Source organism: Tachyglossus aculeatus, chromosome 14 (assembly GCF_015852505.1).
Source record: "Tachyglossus aculeatus isolate mTacAcu1 chromosome 14, mTacAcu1.pri, whole genome shotgun sequence".
NCBI lineage: Eukaryota > Metazoa > Chordata > Mammalia > Monotremata > Tachyglossidae > Tachyglossus > Tachyglossus aculeatus.
Genome location: NC_052079.1, coordinates 54440789 through 54460752, shown reverse-complemented (window position 1 = coordinate 54460752; position 19964 = coordinate 54440789). Strand labels below are relative to the sequence as shown.

The window sequence follows — 19964 nt, the reverse complement described above, 5'->3', positions numbered from 1 at the left end:
CCCGCACGCCGTCCGTTATTTTCTGCGGGAGGCTCCGCTAAATCCTCCAGTTTTGCCTTCTCTCTGCGTCCTCAGAGCAGTAAGCCGGGGCGTGGAGGTGGCAGAGGCGACAGGACGTGTTTTCTCTCTATTTGGGTGGCTGTTTGCCGGGGGCCGGGTGTTTGGCTGGAGACGCTGATGTTGGATCCTCCAGTTCCTTTGCTCAGCCTTTCCCCCGCCAGATCGACGTCCCCCTGGGTGCCAGCCCTCTGGGCTGCATCATTCGTGGACTCCGAGGGGCAGGACCTCTCTCCCCAACCCTAACGCGTCACCCTTCGTTTTCAAGTGAACCACCTGACTCATTCATTCATTCAGTCAATCGTATTTAATAATAATAATGGCATTTATTAAGCGCTTCCTATGTGCCAAGCACTGTTCTAAGTGATTTATTGAGCGCTTACTGTGTGCAGAGCACTGGACTAAGCGCTTGGGAAGTACAAGTCGGCAACATCGAGAGACGGTCCTGACCCAACAACGGGCCTAGAAGGGGGAGACAGGCGACAAAACACGTGGACAGGTGTCAAGTCGTCCGAATAAATAGAAGGAAAGCTAGATGCACATCATTAAGAGAATCAATGGAATAGTATGATCACTTCGTCCGGGCTCGGCTCCACCTTTGATTTCAAAAACCACTTAGCTGCTGCTGCTAACCATCGCCTGTTCCCACACCCGCCTCCCCCACACATTTTTCCTTCTGTAGCAGGGGTCACTGAGCTCAGACCAGAACTTTTCCACCCCCACCCCAACACACCCATCCTTCAGGGCTTTGTGGGCACAAAGCAAGCGATTCCCAAAGACACACGCTGTGCCAGGGCTGGGGGTGAAGGGTGCTTTACTAGGGGCAGAGCACGGTTCCAGGGCAACGTGGCCATTTCTCGTTGGCTGCCAAAGCCTCCCGCGAAAGGCCTCTCGGCTCCTCTCTCTCCCGCCCTCTCCCCGGGCGCTTCGTCTTTCATTTCAAACAGAAGCCAAGAAGGAAGCAGATTTAATCTGACTCTGGCGGAGCGTCTCTCTCAGTCCAACAGCCCCGAGGTACGGGAGGAGGCTGGCCGGACAGGTGGCGGCCGGGGGAGAGCGGGGGGAACCTGCAGCTCATGAGCTTCTCCTCTTCCTTCAACCTCAGATCGGTAAAATAATAATAATAATAATAATAATGGCATTTATTAAGCGCTTACTATGTGCAGAGCACTGTTCTAAGTGCTGGGGAGGTACAAGGTGATCGGGTTGTCCCACGTGGGGCGCACAGTCATGATCCCCATTTTACAGATGAGGGAACTGAGGCCCAGAGAAGTGAAGTGACTTGCCCAAAGTCACACAGCTGACAATTGGCAGGGCCGGGATTTGAACCCATGACCTCTGACTCCAAAGCCCGGGCTCTTTCCACTGAGCCACGCTGCTTCTCTGAGCAGAATATATATATTATATATAGAATATATCTATTATATATATATCTATTATATTATCATATATATCTATTATATGTATGATATATCCCCATATCACATGATATGGGGATTAAGACTGTGAGCCCCACGTGGGACAACTTAATCACCTTGTATCCCCCCAGCGCTTAGAACAGTGCTCTGCACATAGTAAGCGCTTAACAAATGCCATCATTATTATTATTATATATATAGAATATATCTTTTATCTTTCCACTGAGCCAAGTGCCAGGGCCTGGGAGGAGTCTAGCCTACAGTCCTGCTAGATTATAAACTCCTCGAGGGCAGGGACCACGTCTCTAACTCCCGGGCAGTCTCCCAAGCACTTAGTACAGTGTCCCTCAGGTTTTCAATAAATACAGCGATGAATTCCTTCAGAAGCTTCCCTTAAAGCCAGTTCTTCCAGGGGAGCAGCGAGGACCGCAAGACTGGGAGTCAGAGGTCCCGAGGTAAGAGGGTATAGCGTAACGGGGTTCGTAGATACATACCCTGTCCACAGGGAGCTTACAGTCTAGCAGAGGGTGACAGACATGAATATTTATAAGGAAATTACGGGTACGCACATAAGTGCTGTGGGGCTGAGGGTGGGCTGAATAAAGGGTGTAATAATAATAATATTGATGGTATTTGTTAAGCTCTTAGAATGTGCCAGGCGCTGCTCTAGGCGCTGGAGTAATAATAACGGTGGTATTTGTTAAGCGCTTACTATGTGCCAACCACTGTTCTAAACACTGGAGTAGATACAGAGTAATAATAATAATAATGGTTTGTGTTAAGCGCTTACTATGTGCCAACCACTGCTCTAAGCACTGGAGTAGATATGGAGTAATAATAATAATAATAATGGTATTTATTAAGCGCTTACTATGTGCAAAGCACTGTTCCAAGCGCCGGGGGTTGTTCCACGTGGGGCCTCACAGCCAATCCCCATTTTTACAGATGAGGTAACTGAGGCACAGAGAAGTGAAGCGACTTACCCACAGTCACACAGCAGAGCCGGGATGAGAACCCATGACCTCCGGCTCCCAAGCCTTTGCTCTCTCCACTCAGCTACACTGCTTCTCAGTGCGATAGCAAATTCTCAGTGTGGTATTCATTCATTCAATCATATTTATCGAGTGCTTACTGTGTGCAGAGCACTGTACTAAGCGCTTGGGAAGTCCAAGTTGGCGACATAGAGACGGTCCCTACCCAACAGTGGGCTCACAGTCTAGAAAAGGATGACAGAAGTGCGTGGGAAAAGAGGAAATGAGGGCCCAGCTGGGGAATCAATCGTATTTATTGAGCGCTTACTGTGTGCAGAGCACTGTACTAAGCACTTGGGAAGTACAAGTCGGCAACATATAGAGACGGTCCCTACCTAACAGTGGGCTCACAGTCTAGAAGAAAAAAAAATTGGCCTTGGTGGCCTCAAAATTTGAACACTGTATCTTGGGGGAGAGTAAATCCGCATCAGTAAGGCTCTGAAGGTCCTTCCTCTCCCCCTCGTCCCCCTCTCCATCCCCCATATCTTACCTCCTTCCCTTCCCCACAGCACCTGGATATATGGATATATGTTTGTACATATTTATTACTCTTTATTTATTTTACTTGTACATATCTATTCTATTTATTTTATTTTGTTAATATGTTTGGTTTTGTTCTGTCTCCCCCTTCTAGACTGTGAGCCCACTGTTGGGTAGGGACCGTCTCTATATGTTGCCAACTTGTACTTCCCAAGCGCTTAGTACAGTGCTCTGCACACAGTAAGAGCTCAATAAATATGATTGATTGATTGATTGATTGAGAAGGGGGATAGGAAGGGGGAGGGCATTCCGGGCCCAGGGGCAGGAAGTGAGTGAGGGGTTGGCGGTGAGATAGACGAGATTGAAGTGAATGAATGAAATCAAGAGAGGTTAGGTGAGGGGGGCAAGGTGGTTGACTATCAATCAATCAATCAGTCGTATTTATTGAGCGCTTACTGTGTGCAGAGCACTGGACTAAGCACTTGGGAAGTACAAGTTGGCAACATATGGAGGCAGTCCCTACCCAACAGTGGGCTCACAGTCTAAAAGGGGGAGACAGAGAACAAAACCAAACATACTAACAAAATAAAATAAATAGAACAGATATGTACAAGTAAAATAAATAGAGTAATAAATATGTACAAACATATATCCATATATACAGGCGCTGTGGGGAAGGGAAGGAGGTAAGATGGGGGGGATGGAGAGGAGGACGAGGGGGAGAGGAAGGAAGGGGCTGAGTGTGGGAAGGCCTCCTGGAGGAGGTGAGCTCTCAGTAGGGCCTTTGAAGGGAGCAAGAAAGCTAGCTTGGATGGGCAGAGGGAGGGCATTCCAGGCCCGGAATGACTACTTTAAAGCCAACGGTAAGGAGTCACAGAAGTAAAGTGACTGGCCCAGGTCTTCACAGCAGCAGACGAGGGGTGAGGCCGGGATTAGAACCCAGGACTTTCCGGCCCCTGCCCTTCTTACCTCTAGGCCACGCTGTCACGTGAGCTGCCCAAGGGAGTCTGGGGCAGGATCGGATTGGGCACAGCCCCACAGTTGACTGCCACCCCCAGATTCCCCGTCTCCATTTGCCAGCCTGCTCCCCCCGACTCCGGCCCTGAGGGCAAGGGGAGGTTTTCCAGGAATGCCCTCTTGGGAATGCCCTCCTCCGGCTCTCTGCAGCCCTTCTCGTGTTTGTGTTTTCCCAGACCGCCGTTTCCTGGTGGACCCAGCTTGCCGCCCCCGCGATGCAGGAGGACCAGCCCCGGGTGGTATGATGAGGGTTGCGGGGGACGCGGCGGGAGGGACGGGGTGCGGACTTTCTGGGGAAGAGCCGCCATCCGGACCGGGGGGTTGGGGCCGGGGGGAGGGGCACAGGTGGGTCTTCCCTTCCCAAGGTAGGAATCATCCCCCAAGAGTTTTCCCTCTAGAGCATCTCGACCTCGTGGCTCTTGGGATGCGGCCTCTCCCGGGTCTGCTTCGGTGCGATCTCCTCCCTGGACCTTTGGTCTCCGGCCTCCCCAGCCGGAAAATGGGGATTCTATCAATCAATCAATCAAACAATTGTATTTATTGAGCGCTTACTGTGTGCAGAGCACTGTACTAAGCACTTGGGAAGTCCAAGTTGGCAACATATAGAGATGGTCCCTACCCAACAGTGGGCTCCCAGTCTAGAAGGGGGAGACAGAGAACAAAACCAAACATATTAACAAAATAAAATCAATAGAATAGATATGTACAAGCAAAATCAATCAATAAATAGAGTATTCTACACCCCTTCTCCATCCCCACGAAGGACAGAGACTGAGAAGCAGCATGGCTCAGTGGGAAGAGCCCGGGCTTTGGAATCGGAGGTCATGGGTTCCAATCCCGGCTCCACCACATGTCTGCTGTGTGACCTTGGGCAAGTCACTTAACTTCTCTGAGCCTCAGTTACCTCATCTGGAAAATGGGGATTAAAACTGAGCCCCACGTGGGACAACCTGATCACCTTGTATCCCCCCCGGCCTCAGTTCCCTCAGCTTGTACTTCCCAAGCGTTTAGTACAGTGCTGTGCACACAGTAAGCGCTCAATAAATACGATTGAATGAATGAATAAAATGGGGATTGACTGTGAGCCCCCCGTGGGACAGCCTGATCACCTTGTATCCCTCCAGTGCTTAGAACAGTGCTTTGCACATAGTAAGCGCTTAATAAATGCCATTATTATTATTATTATTAGAACAGTGCTTTGCACATAGTAAGTGCTTAACAAATGTCATCATCATTATTATTATTATTGTAACCTCCCCAGAGCTTAGAACAGTGCTCTGCACATAGTAAGCGCTTAATAAATGCCATTATTATTATTATCTATATAGTGTACTCTCACCAGCGCTTAGTACAGTGCTCTGCACATAGTAAGCGCTTAATAAATGCCATCATTATTATTATTATTATCTATATAGTGTACTCTCCCCAGCGCTTAGTACAGTGCTGTGCGCACAGTAAGCGCTCAATAAATACGATTGAATGAATGAATAAAATGGGGATTGACTGTGAGCCCCCCATGGGACAACCTGATCACCTTGTATCCCTCCAGTGCTTAGAACAGTGCTTTGCACATAGTAAGTGCTTAATAAATGCCATTATTATTATTATTATTAGAACAGTGCTTTGCACATAGTAAGTGCTTAACAAATGCCATCATCATTATTATTATTGTAACCTCCCCAGAGCTTAGAACAGTGCTCTGCACATAGTAAGCGCTTAATAAATGCCATTATTATTATTATCTATATAGTGTACTCTCCCCAGCGCTTAGTACAGTGCTCTGCACATAGTAAGCGCTTAATAAATGCCATCATTATTATTATTATCTATATAGTGTACTCTCCCCAGTGCTTATATTATTATTATTATTAGAACAGTGCTTTGCACATAGTAAGTGCTTAACAAATGCCATCATCATTATTATTATTGTAACCTCCCCAGAGCTTAGAACAGTGCTCTGCACATAGTAAGCGCTTAATAAATGCCATCATTATTATTATCTATATAGTGTACTCTCCCCAGCGCTTAGTACAGTGCTCTGCACATAGTAAGCGCTTAATAAATGCCATCATTATTATTGTTATTATCTATATAGTGTACTCTCCCCAGCGCTTAGTACAGTGCTCTCTGCACATAGTAAGCGCTTAATAAATGCCATCATTATTATTATTATTATCTATATAGTGTACTCTCCCCAGCGCTTAGTACAGTGCTGTGCACATAGTAAGCGCTTAATAAATGCCATCATTATTATTATTATTATCTATATAGTGTACTCTCCCCAGCGCTTAGTACAGTGCTCTGCACATAATAAGCACTCAGTAAATACAACAGACTGACGGACCGACTGTCCCAGCGTTCAGTACGGTGCTCCGCATACAGTAAGTGCTCAAGAAATATAATGGACTGACTGACTATCCCAGCGTTCAGTATGCTGCTTGGCCCCGAGGAGGTGCTTAATAAATACCACAGTTACCTCTGGGGTGTGGATTATCGGTGGGGCCGGGAGACAATTTGGGAATTTTCAGATCAGGGACCCGAGGTCAGTGGCCGGCGCGGAGCAGGCTAAAGGTCGCGGTGACTCCGGATTTCGGAGGCGGAGGAACCATCTGAAGGGTTTTAGGCCCCATGAGGAGCCGTGTATATATTTAATTTTTTTTTTATGGTGTGTATTAAGCGCTTACTATGTTCCAGGCGCTGTACTAAGATGCAAGCTAATCTTAGATTGTGAGCCTCTCATATTCATTCATTTATTGAGCGCTTTCCGTGTGCAGAGCATTGTACTGAGCGCTTGGAAATGTACAATATAACAATAAACAGACCCATCCCCTGCCCACAACGAGCTTACAGTCTAAAGGACTTTATCTGCTCCGGCCTGTCCCCTGGGTGCCTGGTACATTCATTGTCGTATTTATTAAGCGCTTCCCTTGTGCAGAGCACTGCACTAAGCGCTCGGGAAAGTACAATACAACAATAAACAGTGACAGTCCCTGCCCACGGTGAGTTCACAGTCTACTCTATTTATTTTATTACTCTATTTATTTTATCTGTACATATTTATTCTATTTATTTTATTTTGTTAATATGTTTTGTTTTGTTCTCCCCCTTCTAGACAGTGAGCCCGCTGTTGGGTAGGGACCGCCTCTATATGTTGCCAACTTGTACTTCCCAAGCGCTTAGTACAGTGCTCTGCACACCGTAAGCACTCAATAAATACAATTGATTGATTGATTGTACTTTCCAAGCGCTTAGTACAGTGCTCTGCATACAGTAAGCGCTCAATAAATGTGATTGATTGATTGATTGTACTTCCCAAGCGCTTAGTACAGTGCTCTGCACACCGTAAGCACTCAATAAATACGATTAAATGAATAAATAGAGGACTGTGGTACAGTGCTCTCACTCTACCAGGAGCCCAGGCAGGGCCCACCACCACCACCACCTCTAGCCCTAGAATATCTGTTATTAATATTATTAATAATAATAATAGCGGTATTCGTTAACCAGTGCCAGACACTGTAGAACAGTGCTTTGCACATAGTAAGCGCTTAATAAATGCCATTATTATTATTATTATTACTAATGCAAGAGAACCAGGTGAGACATAGTCCCCTGTCCCACATGGAGCTCACACACCAAAGCGGGAGGGAGAACAGTATCGAATCCCCATTTTACGGACGCGGAAACTGAGGCCCAGAGAAGTGAAGGGACTTGCCCAAGGTCACACACCAGGCAAGCTGCAGAGCCGGGACTGGAACCCACGACCCCTGACTCCCAGGCGCTTTCTACTGGGCCTCACCGCTTCTCATCCTCAGCACCTGCGGCTCGGCGTCCGTTGAACCGGCCCCTCCACGCCTGCCACGATCTTCCAGCGTGGCTCAGTGGAAAAGAGCCCGGGCTTTGGAGTGAGAGGTCATGGGTTCAAATCCCAGCTCTGCCAATTGTCAGCTGTATGACTTTGGGCAAGTCACTTCACTTCTCTGAGCCTCAGTTACCTCACCTGTAAAATGGGGATGAAGACTGTGAGCCCCCCGAGGGTCAACCTCATCATCATCAATCGTATTTATTGAGCGCTTACTGTGTGCAGAGCACTGTACTAAGCGCTTGGGAAGTCCAAGTTGGCAACATATAGAGACAGTCCCTACCCAACAGTGGGCTCACAGTCTAAAAGGGGGAGACAGAGAACAAAACCGAACATACTAACAAAATAAAATAAATAGAATAGATATGTACAAGTAAAATAAATAGAGTAATAAATATGTACAGACATATATACATATACACAGGTGCTGTGGGGAAGGGAAGGAGGTAAGATGGGGGGATGGAGAGGGGGACGAGGGGGAGAGGAAGGAAGGGGCTCAGTCTGGGAAGGCATCCTGGAGGAGGTCACCTTGTAACCTCCCCTGCGCTTAGAACAGTGCTTTGCACATAGTAAGCGCTTAATAAATGCCATCATTAATACAGCGCTCTGCACACGGAAAGCGCTCAGTAAATACGATCGAATGAATGAATCTTCCCTCGATAGAGTGGAAGCTCCTCGTGGGCTTCTGTCGTGCTTTCTCGGATGGTTGGTCAATACCATCCTTCTGTCAACGATGTCGGACAGGGCAGGCCGGGGACGTGCCAAGTGGGAGGAGGCTTGGTGATTCCATCATCATCATCATCATCAATCGTATTTATTGAGCGCTTACTATGTGCAGAGCACTGTGCTAAGCGCTTGGGAAGTACAAATTGGCAACATCTAGAGACAGTCCCTACCCAAAAGTGGGCTCACAGTCTAAAAGGGGGAGACAGAGAACAAAACCAAACATACTAACAAAATAAAATAAATAGAATAGATATGTACAAGTAAAATAAATAGAGTAATAAATATGTACAAACATCTATACATATATACAAGTGCTGTGGGGAAGGGAAGGAGGTAAGAAGGGGGGGATGGAGGGGGGAGAGGAAGGAAGGGGCTCAGTGTGGGAAGGCCTCCTGGAGGAGGTGAGCTCTCAATAGGGCCTTGAAGGGAGGAAGAGAGCTAGCCTGGCGGATGGGCAGAGGGATTGGGGGCATTCCAGGCCCGGGGGAGGACGTGGGCCGGGGGTCGATGGCGGGACAGGCGAGAACGAGGTACGGTCCATGTCCCGTTCCCACCTCTTGTTGCCCTCTGACTCGGTTGCTGACTTTTTGCAGGCTTCCGGGGAACCAGCCCCCGCCCCAGAGCTCCCGGAAGATGGTCCGAAAGAGGCACCTGACGAGTCCCAGAACCTCTGTACGTTCGCGGGTTGAAACGCTCCCCCGTGCTCTCTTTAATTTCCCCGCTCTGTAATGTATTGGAACGTCCGTCTCCCCTTTCAGACTCCAAGCTCCTCGCGGGCAGGGATCACGTCTACCGGTTCGGTTATATCGCGGGGCCTTTCTGATTGATTCGTTTTTGTTTTCATGTCGTATTTGTTAATAATAATAATAATAATAATGGTGTTTGTTAAGTGCTTAGTCTGTGCCGAGCGCTGTGCTAAGCGCTGGGGTAGATACAGGATGATCAGGTTGTCCCACGTGGGGCTCAAGAAGCCGTGGGGCTCAGTGGAGAGAGCCCGGGCTTTGGAGTTAGACTGTGAGCCCACTGTTGGGTAGGGACTATCTCTATATGTCGCCAACTTGTACTTCCCAAGCACTTAGTCCAGTGCTCTGCACACAGTAAGCGCTCAATAAATACAATTGATGATGATGATGATGGAGTCAGAGGTCATGGGTTCAAGTCCCGGCTCCACCAATTGTCAGCTGCGTGACTTCATTTCTCTGGGCCTCAGTTCCCTCATCCGTCAAATGGGGATTAAGACTGTGAGCTCCCCGTGGGACAACCTGATCACCTTGTAATCAATCAATCGTATTTATTGAGCGCTTCCTGTGTGCAGAGCACTGTAACCGCCCCAGTGCTTAGAACAGTGCTTTGCGCATAGAGCTTAATAAATGCCAACATTATTATTATTATTAATCCCCACTTTACAGATGAGTGATCTTTTACAGATGGGGATCTTTTAGACCGTGAGCCCACTGTTGGGTAGGGACTGTCTCTATATGTTGCCAATTTGTACTTCCCAAGCGCTTAGTACAGTGCTCTGCACATAGTAAGCGCTCAATAAATACGATTGATGATGATGATGATGATGAGGTAACTGAGGCCCAGAGAAGTGAAGTGACTTGCCCGAAGTCACACAGCTGACAAGTGGCGGAGCCGGGATTAGAACCCATGACGTAAGCCACTAAACCACGCTGCTTTCTCCAAGTGAAGTGCTTCCCGTGTGTCAAACACTGATCTAAGCGCTCGAGCGCGATGGGGCTGGACACGGTCCCCGTCCCGCCTGGGGCTCCCAGCCTACGTAGGAGAAATGAGGCACGGAGAAGGGAAGTGACTCATCCAGGGAAGCAGCGGGGCTCAGTGGAGAAGAGCCCGGGCTTTGGAGTCAGAGGTCATGGGTTCAAATCCTGACTCCGCCAATTGTCAGCTGGGTGACTTTGGGCAAGCCACTTCACTTCTCTGGGCCTCAGTTCCCTCATCTGGAAAATGGGGATTGAGACTGTGAGCCCCACGTGGGGCAACCTGATCACCTTGTAACCTCCCCAGCGCATAGAACAGTGCTTTGCACATAGTAAGCACTTAATAAATGCCATCATTATTATTATTATTATTATCCAGGGTCATCATCATCATCATCAATCGTATTTATTGAGCGCTTACTATGTGCAGAGCACTGTACTAAGCACTTGGGAAGTACAAATTGGCAACATATAGAGACAGTCCCTACCCAACAGTGGGGTCACACAGCAAACGGTTGGTTGAGCCGGGATTAGTCCCTCGGCTCCCAGGCCGTGCTCTTTCTACTAATCCGTGCTGCTTCAGTCAATCAATCAATCAACCGATCGTATTTATTGAGCGCTTACTGTGTGCAGAGCACCGTACTAAGCGCTTGGGAAGTCCAAGTTGGCAACATCTAGAGACGGTCCCTACCCAACAGTGGGCTCACAGTCTAGAAGGGGGAGACAGAGGACAAAACCGAACATGCTAACAAAATAAAATAAGTAGAATAGATAGGTACAAGTAAAATAAATAGAGTAATAAATCTGTACAAACATATATACAGGTGCTGTGGGGAAGGGAAGGAGGTAAGATGAGGGGGATGGAGAGAGGCTTTGCTCCCGTGCGCTTAGTACAGTGCCCTGCACATGGTAAGCGCTCAGTAAATGCTGTTGATTGGAGCGGTGGCCGGCCATAAGACTGGGCGGGGAGGGTTGGTTGATAGGCGCGAAGGTTTTACCGAAAACCGGTCGCAGACGCGAGGCTGTACTGAGCCTCCTCCCCGTGTGGGGATGAAAGCTTCTGTGCCGAAAACCAGTCGCAGACGCGAGGCTGTACTGAGCCTCCTCCCCGTGTGGGGATGAAAGCTTCTGTGCCTTTGGTGTCTAAGCGTTGGGCTTTCAGGTTCTTTGTCGTCCACCCCACTCAGCGGATGCGGACGCTCTTAAGATCCTCCTGGAAATGAAGATGAAAAAGAGGCAGAAGCAACCGAGCCTGCCGGGCACGGTGACTGAGCTGGTGACCGAAGAGGGGAGCAGAGTGTACGTGGTGGGCACGGCCCACTTCAGCGACGACAGCAAGCGGGATGTGGTGAAGGTAAGGCGGGGCGGGCGAGGATGCCCAGCCTGGTGTTGGGAACCCCAGCGGGAGCCCCCCACCTCCTCCCTATTTCTGCCGTTCCCCCCCCGCAAGGAGAGGCCCAGCCTTCTTCCCGCTTCCTGAACTGGGGGTTGATCATCATCATCATCAATCGTATTTATTGAGCGCTTACTATGTGCAGAGCACTGTACTAAGCGCTTGGGAAGTACAAGTTGGCAACATAGAGAGACAGCCCCTACCCAACAGTGGGCTCACCGTCTAAAGGATTGATGGGAAGTGGCGTTCAGTAAGTGGTCCTGTCCGAGCTGGAGAGGTCTGGAGGGGGACAGGGCTCCCTGTGGCAGCCTGCACGGAGCCCTTGGATTGGCGTGGCGAGTGGTAATTGATTGGCAGTTAATAATGATAATAATAATAATAATAATGATGATGATGGTATTTGTGAAGCGCTTACTATGGACCAAGCACTGTTCTAAATGCTGGGATAATAATAATAATAATGGCATTTATTAAGCGCTTATTATGTGCAAAGCACTGTTCTAAACTCTGGGATAATAATAATAATGGCATTTATTAAGCGCTTACTATGTGCAAAGCACTGTTCTAAACGCTGGGATAATAATAATGGCATTTATTAAGCGCTTACTATGTGCAAAGCACTGTTCTGAGCGCTGGGGAGGTTACAAGGCGATCGGGTTGCCCCACGGGGGGCTCACAGTCTTCATCCCCATTTTACAGATGAGGGAACTGAGGCACGGAGCAGTGAAGTGACTTGCCCAAGGTCACACAGCGGACAAGTGGCGGAGCCGGGATTTGAACCCATGACCTCTGACCCCAAAGCCCGGGCTCTTTCCACTGAGGCACGCTGCTTCTCCCTCTATCCAGGAGGGGATAGATACAAGGTAATCAGGTTGTCCCACGTGGGGCTCCCAGTCTTCATCCCCATTTTCCAGATGAGGTAACGGAGTCACGGAGAAGTTATGGGACTTGCCCAAAGTCACACAGCTGATAAGTGGTGGAGTCGGGATTCGAACCCACGACCTCCGACTCCCAGCCCGGGCTCTTGCCACTAAACAAGTTCTCCCTGTGACGTGGTAGGTAGTTTGAAGGAGCCCTTGAACAGCCTAAGGATCAGACAGTCAAATCAGGGAAAGCAGCGTGGCTCAGTGGAAAGAGCCCGGGCTTGGGAGTCAGAGGTCATGGGTTCGAATTCCGGCTCTGCCGCTTGTCATCTGGGTGGCTTTGAGCAACTCACTTCACTGCCCTGGGCCTCAGTTCCCTCATCTGGAAAATGGGGATGACGACTGTGAGCCCCACGTGGGACAACCTTGATTACCTTGTATCCCCCCAGCGCTTAAAACAGTGCTTGGCACATAGTAATAATAATAATAATGATGATGGCATTTATTAAGTGCTTACTATGTGCAGAGCACTGTTCTAAGTGCTGGGGAATTTACAAGTGCTTTAGTAAGTGCTTAAGTACCAACATTATTATTATTTATGGAGTACTCTCTGTGTGCAGAGCACTGTACTCAGCGCTTAATAGGAGGAGCAGCGTGGCTCAGTGGAAAGAGCCCATGCTTTGGAGTCAGAGGTCATGGGTTCAAATGCCGGCTCCGCCACTCGTCAGCTGGGTGGCTTTGGGCAAGTCACTTCAATCAATCAATCAATTGTGTTTATTGAGCGCTTACTGTGTGCAGAGCACTGTACTAAGCGCTTGGGAAGTACAAGTTGGCAACATATGGAGACAGTCCCTACCCAACAGTGGGCTCACAGTTTAAAAGGGGGAAGACAGAGAACAAAACCAAACATACTAACAAAATAAAATAAATAGAACAGATATGTACAAGTTAAAATAAATAAATAGAGTAATAAATATGTACAAACATATATACATATATAGGTATATACTATATACTATATATATATATACATATATGTGTATATATATGTATATGTATATACATATATGTGTGTATATGTATATACATATATGTATATCATCGTCATCATCAATCGTATTTATTGAGCGCTTACTGTGTGCAGAGCACTGTACTAAGCGCTTGGGAAGTACAAATTGGCAACATACAGAGACGGTCCCTACCCAACAGTGGGCTCACAGTCTAAAAGGGGGAGACAAAACCAAACATACTAACAAAATAAAATAAATGGAATAGATATGTACAAGTAAAATAAATAAATAAATAAATAGGGTAATATATGTATATATGTGTATATACATATATGCATTTATATGTATGTATATGTATATATACTATACTATATATTCACTTCTCCGGGCCTCAGTTCCCTCATCTGTAAAACGGGGATGAAGACTGTGAGCCCCGTGGGGGACAAGCTGATCACCTTGTAACCTCCCCAATCAATCAATCAATCAATCGTATTTATTGAGCGCTTACTATGTGCAGAGCACTGTACTAAGTGCTTGGGAAGTACAAATTGGCATCACATAGAGACAGTCCCTACCCAACAGTGGGCTCACAGTCTAAAAGGGGGAGACAGATTACAGAACCAAACATACCAACAAAATAAAATAAGTAGGATAGAAATGTACAAGTAAAATAAATAAATAAATAAATAGAGTAATAAATACGTACAACCATATATACATATATACAGGTGCTGTGGGGAAGGGAAGGAGGTAAGACGGGGGGATGGAGAGGGGGACGAGGGGGAGAGGAAAGAAGGGGCTCAGTCTGGGAAGGCCTCCTGGAGTGCTTTGCACATAGTAAGCGCTTAATACTTGCTATCATTATTAATGGGGGATGAGGGCAGTGCGAAACAGGCCCTGAGGAAGCGAAGAGCAGCCCCCGGCAGCAGAGCGGGCGGGTCCCGTTCGGGCCAGGGGCGGGGGTCGGGCCCGGCCGAGGCGGCCCCCCGGCGCGGACCTGGTGTCTCCGGTGTCCCCCCCCCCGGGCCAGACCATCCAGGAGGTGCAGCCGGACGTGGTGGTGGTGGAGCTGTGCCAGTACAGAGTGTCCATGCTGAAGATGGACGAGAAAACCCTGCTTAAGGAGGCCAAGGAAATCAACCTGGAGAAGCTGCAGCAGGCCATCAAGCAGGTGTGCCGGCCCCGGGGCTTCGGCGGGGGGCGGGAGGCCTGGCTTCTCCCCCAGTGGTGGGGGTTTTCTCCTCTCTCCAGCCCCTCAGGGTCTGGAAAGGGGCAGGACCCTTTCGGTGGTCTTTCCCTCCGCCCGCCCATCTTCCGAAGGTTTTTTCCCTCTTGTCCCTCCACCCAAGGCCTCTGCCACCTTTGCACCTCACCCTCCTTTTCAGTGGTTTTTCCGCCTCCTCACAGCGGGCTAATGGTCTTCCCTCCCTCCCTCCCTCCCTTCCCCATCACAGAACGGGGTGATGTCCGGCCTGATGCAGATGCTGCTTCTGAAGGTGTCGGCTCACATCACGGAGCAGCTGGGCATGGCCCCCGGGGGGGGAGTTCCGGGAGGCTTTCAAAGAGGTGAGGGGGCCCGAGACGGAGCGTGGGGACGGCGGGTGGGCGGGCGCGGGCCCGAGCGGCGAGCGAGGCCAGCCGGCGTTTTGTTTCAGGCCAGCAAAGTCCCTTTCTGCAAGTTCCACCTTGGAGACAGGCCCATCCCGGTGACCTTTAAGAGGGCCATCGCGGCCCTCTCCTTCTGGCAGAAAGTCAAGCTGGCGTGGGGGCTGTGCTTCCTGTCGGACCCCATCAGGTAGGCGGGCGGGCTCCACGGCGGGGCCGCGCACCCGGGCCCCATTCCGACCTCTCCTCCGGCAGTCGGGACGTTTCCGTACTGAAAATTGGGCGGGGACGGCGGGGTGGCCCCCTGTGAGGACAGGGTGCCCCCTCCCCTCATGAGAATTCGAGGGGTGCCGATGGGGCCGGGCTGAGGTGACATTTGCGGGCTGGTCGTGTCTGTCACCTCTTCTTCAAGAACCTTTTGCCGAGATAATAATAATAATAATGGCATTTAATAACCTCCCTTCAAAGCCCTACTGAGAGCTCACCTCCTCCAGGAGGCCTTCCCAGACTGAGCCCCCTCCTTCCTCTCCCCCTCTTGCCCCTCTCCATCCCCCCACCTTACCTCCTTCCCCTCCCCACAGCACCTGTATATACGTATGTATTTATTACTCTATTTTATTTTGTACATATTTATTCTATTTATTTTACTTTGTTAATATGTTTGGTTTTGTTCTCTGTCTCCCCCTTCTAGACTGGGAGCCCACTGTTGGGTAGGGACCGTCTCCATATGTTGCCAACTTGGACTTCCCAAGCACTTAGTAATAATAATAATGTTGGCATTTGTTAAGCGCTTACTATGTGCTAAGCAAAGCTGCTTCTCTAGTACAGTGCTGCGCACACAGTAAGCGCTCAATAAATACGATTGAATGAATATTAAGCGCTTACTAGGTGCAAAGCACTGTTCTAAGCGCTGGAGAGGTTACAAGGTGATCAGGTTGTCCCATGGGGGGCTCACGGTCTTCATCCCCATTTTACAGATGAGGGAACTGAGGCCCAGAGAAGTGAAGTGACTTGCCCACAGTCACATAGCTAATTGGTGGAGCCGGGATTTGAACCCCTGTCCTCTGACTCCAAAACCCGGGCTCTTTCCACTGAGCCACGCTGCTTCCCCATTAGAAATCCAGGGCGGCCTAGAGGCCGACCTCCCTCGGCCCTGCCGGCCCCGGGGTCCAAACCCCGACGACCGGTCCCCGGGGAGCCTGACTCGGTTTCCCCCTTCCTCCCCACTTCCTTCCGGCGGGCCGGCGGGCCCTCAGCAAAGACGACGTGGAGAGGTGTAAGCAGAAGGACCTGCTGGAGCAGATGATGGCGGAGATGATCGGCGAGTTCCCGGACCTCCATCGCACTATCGTCTCCGAGCGGGACGTCTACCTGACCTACATGCTCAAGCAGGCGGCCAAGCGACTCGAGCTCCCTCGGGCCTCTCAAGGTGCTCCCCGGGACCCGGGGCGCGGGGCGGGCAGGGCGCCGTCGCGTTGCCACGAGACCCCTTCCCCCCGCCGGGAACTCAAGATGTCCTGTCCCCTGCCCCGCTCATTCAGGTGTATTTATTGAGCACTTACCGTGGGCGGAGCACTGTATTAAGCGCTGGGGAGAGGGCAATCCAGCCGTAGACGGGCACGTTGGCTGCCCACGACGAGCTTGCGCTTGGTCACCTGCCGTCGTGTGAGCTTTGGGTGTCCGTCTCCCTGCCCCCCCATCAATCAATCAATCAGTCATATTTATTGAGCTCTTACTGTGTGCAGAGCACTGTACTAAGCGCTTAGGAAGTCCAAGTTGGCAACATATAGAGACAGTCCTTACCCAACAGTGGGCTCACAGTCTAGAAACCCCCTGCCCTCCCCCACCCTTGCCCACCCTGGGCAAGCCACTTCCCGGAGCTCGGTCCCCGGCTCCGCCCGTCGTCAGCTGTGTGACTTTGGGCAAGTCCCTTCACTTCTCTGGGCCTCAGTTCCCTCATCTGTAAAATGGGCATTAAAACTGTGAGCCCCCTGTGGGGCAACCTGATCACCTTGTAACCTCCCCAGCGCTTAGAACAGTGCTCGGCACGTAATAAGTGCTTAATAAATGTCGTCATTATTGCCACGGGGATCACGTGAGGGTGGGAGACGGGCTGCCGGACCCCTGCATCCCGTTCTGCGCCCTGAAATCCCTGCGAGCCCCCAGTGGCTGCCGGGCTTGACTCTCCGGGGCCCAGGGCTTGGCGGGGGGCGGAGAGCGGCTTTAGGTCTCGGCCCTGAACGGGGGAATCAATCAATCAATCAATCGTATTTATTGAGCGCTTACTATGTGCAGAGCACTGTACTAAGCGCTTGGGAAGTACAAATTGGCAACACATAGAGACAGTCCCTACCCAACAGTGGGCTCACAGTCTAAAAGGGGGAGACAGAGAACAGAGCCAAACATACCAACAAAATAAAATAAATAGGATAGAAATGTACAAGTAAAATAAATAAATAAATAAGTAAATAGAGTAATAAATATGTACAACCATATATCCATATATACAGGTGCTGTGGGGAAGGGAAGGAGGTAAGATGGGGGGATGGAGAGGGGGACGAGGGGGAGAGGAAGGAAGGGGCTCAGTCTGGGAAGGCCTCCTGGAGGAGGTGAGCTCTCAGCAGGGCCTTGAAGGGAGGAAGAGAGCTAGCTTGGCGGATGGGCAGAGGGAGGGCATTCCGGGCCCGGGGGATGACGTGGGCCGGGGGTCGATGGTGGGACAGGCGAGAACGAGGTACAGTGAGGAGATTAGCGGTGGAGGAGCGGAGGGTGCGGGAAAGTAAAACATGGCTGGACTTCTTCCCTCTTCCCGGCTTCCCGGCCGTCCATCCGTCCGACCATCCGTGCCGCCCTCAGCGGAGCCCAGGAAGTGCGTCCCGTCCGTGGTGGTGGGCGTGGTGGGGATGGGCCACGTGCCAGGCATCGAGAAGAACTGGAGCCTGGACTTGAACATCCAGGAGATCATGAGGTGGGAGCGGCCCCGGGCACCTGGAGGGTGGGCATGGGGCTCAAGGCTCCGTCTCCCCGCCGGTGGCCCTTCGTCGCCCCCGCCCCTGTCGGGCTCACCCCAAGTTCAGCCCCCAGGCCGACCGGGCCGGATTCCCAGGACCGCCAAGGGAGGCGGAAGGAGGCCGGGGGGCGGGCAGGGAAAACGGGAGGGAGCCGGACATTTCCTTCCATTTCCCCCCCGGCAGAAAGAGTGGGCTAGGCGGAGTGAAGGGAGGTGGTCAGGGCAGGAATAAATGGGGAAGCAGCGTGGCTCAGTGGAAAGAGCCCGGGCTTTGGAGTCAGAGGCCAAGGGTTCAAATCCCGGCTCCGCCGCTCGTCAGCTGTGTGACTTTGGGCAAGTCACTTCACTTCTCTGGGCCTCAGTGCCCTCATCTGGAAAATGGGGATTAAGACTGGGAGCCCCACGTGGGACAACCTGAGCACCTCGTAACCTCCCCAGCGCTTAGAAGAGTGCTTTGCACACAGTAAGCGCTTAATAAATGCCATTTTTATTATTATAAGCATAACCAGCTCCCCGCCCACCTACCCTTTTTATCAGCCAGTCCTCGCCTCGGGGATTCTCGGAAACCTAATATCCGAGAAGGGCGTTTTAAAATCGATGCCCTCCCTGAGCACCGAGAGAGGCCACCTGGGGAGCCCGGCTTTTCTAGAGCGGGTTTACCGGTGAGTGTAGTGGCCACCCCCACCTCCCAACCCGGCCGCTGACCTCCCTGCTCTCTCCTCCTCTTCCTCCCGCTTCCAGCGTCCCTCCGCCTTCCATATCCAGCAGAGTCTCCAGGTTTGTCGTGAAAGTCGCCTTCTTCGGCCTGGTGGGCTACGGCTTCTACCGGATGGGCAAGCGGACAGTGAACTTGATCCTCTCCTTGCCCAGCACACAGCACTGTCTCCGGAGGCTGACAGAGATGAGGCCTCCGAAGTAACACGCCAGCGGCCTTGCCCTCCGGCGGCTGGCCGGGGACCCGGGGCGGGGGGGGACGGCCCCCCGATGCGTCCGCCCGGAGAGCGAGGCCCCTCGGCTGGGTTTTCCGCGCCGGACACGGCAACGTGAGCGGGCGTGTTTCAGCCCGGAGACCCCGGTCGGACGTCCCGAGGCCGGACCCTCCCGGGGCGGGAATCCAAGAACAGCTCGTGCTCAACGTGAGGGGTTTTCTATCTCTGCAGCCGCGGGTGCTGCTTTTTAAACTTCATAGCTTTTACACAAAAAGGAGGAGCGGGCTGGGGTCCGACCCGGGCGGACCCCTGAGACGCCTCCACTGTCCAGTGTTTACAGGGCGGCCCCCGGCGGGGCCCCTGTCGGCTCCGGGGGCGGCGGGCAGGCGGGTGGCGGCCGCCACCTGCCCCGTTCACGTCCGAGGGCATCGGCCTCCCCGGGGGCAACGGTCCGGGGGTGGGCCGGTGCCATAGCTCCGCCTCTCCGGTCTCCCCAGACGGAGCCGCTCCCTGGGTGCCTCTCGCCCCGGCCCTGACGCCACATCCATCTCTCTGTGCCGGTCCTGCCCTACTCCCTCGGAGCAGCGCCGGGCCTAAATCTTTCCCCTTGGCCGACTCTCCGTTACCCGCGGATGCCCGAGCAGGGCGGATTTTCTTTTTTCATTCTCTCCCACTGCCCACCCCCTGTCCTTTTCCTGCTGTCCGCTCCAGCCCCGATAGGGACTCGAGATCTCATTAGGTCAGCCCCGACGTCTGTCCAGCCCGAGACTCCTGGCTCCAACAGCGGCCCCAGGGGCTTGGAGGAACCGGTTGCTGGTCGCCCTCCTGGACTCCCACCCTCCTTA

At 51.4% G+C, this 19964-nt stretch overlaps 1 protein-coding gene across 1 annotated transcript; it reads left to right on the top strand.

Moving 5' to 3' along the window:
- The first annotated feature begins 1092 nt into the window (after positions 1–1092).
- TRABD (TraB domain containing) lies at positions 1093–19681 on the top strand. Its single transcript, XM_038756505.1, is given in 11 exon segments — positions 1093–1166; positions 4180–4242; positions 9185–9263; positions 11497–11663; positions 14606–14746; positions 15030–15107; positions 15109–15141; positions 15231–15370; positions 16437–16609; positions 18037–18148; positions 18932–19681. Coding segments are annotated over 11 exon segments (1197 nt in total). The 5' UTR covers positions 1093–1133; the 3' UTR covers positions 19110–19681.
- Positions 19682–19964: the final 283 nt, after the last annotated feature.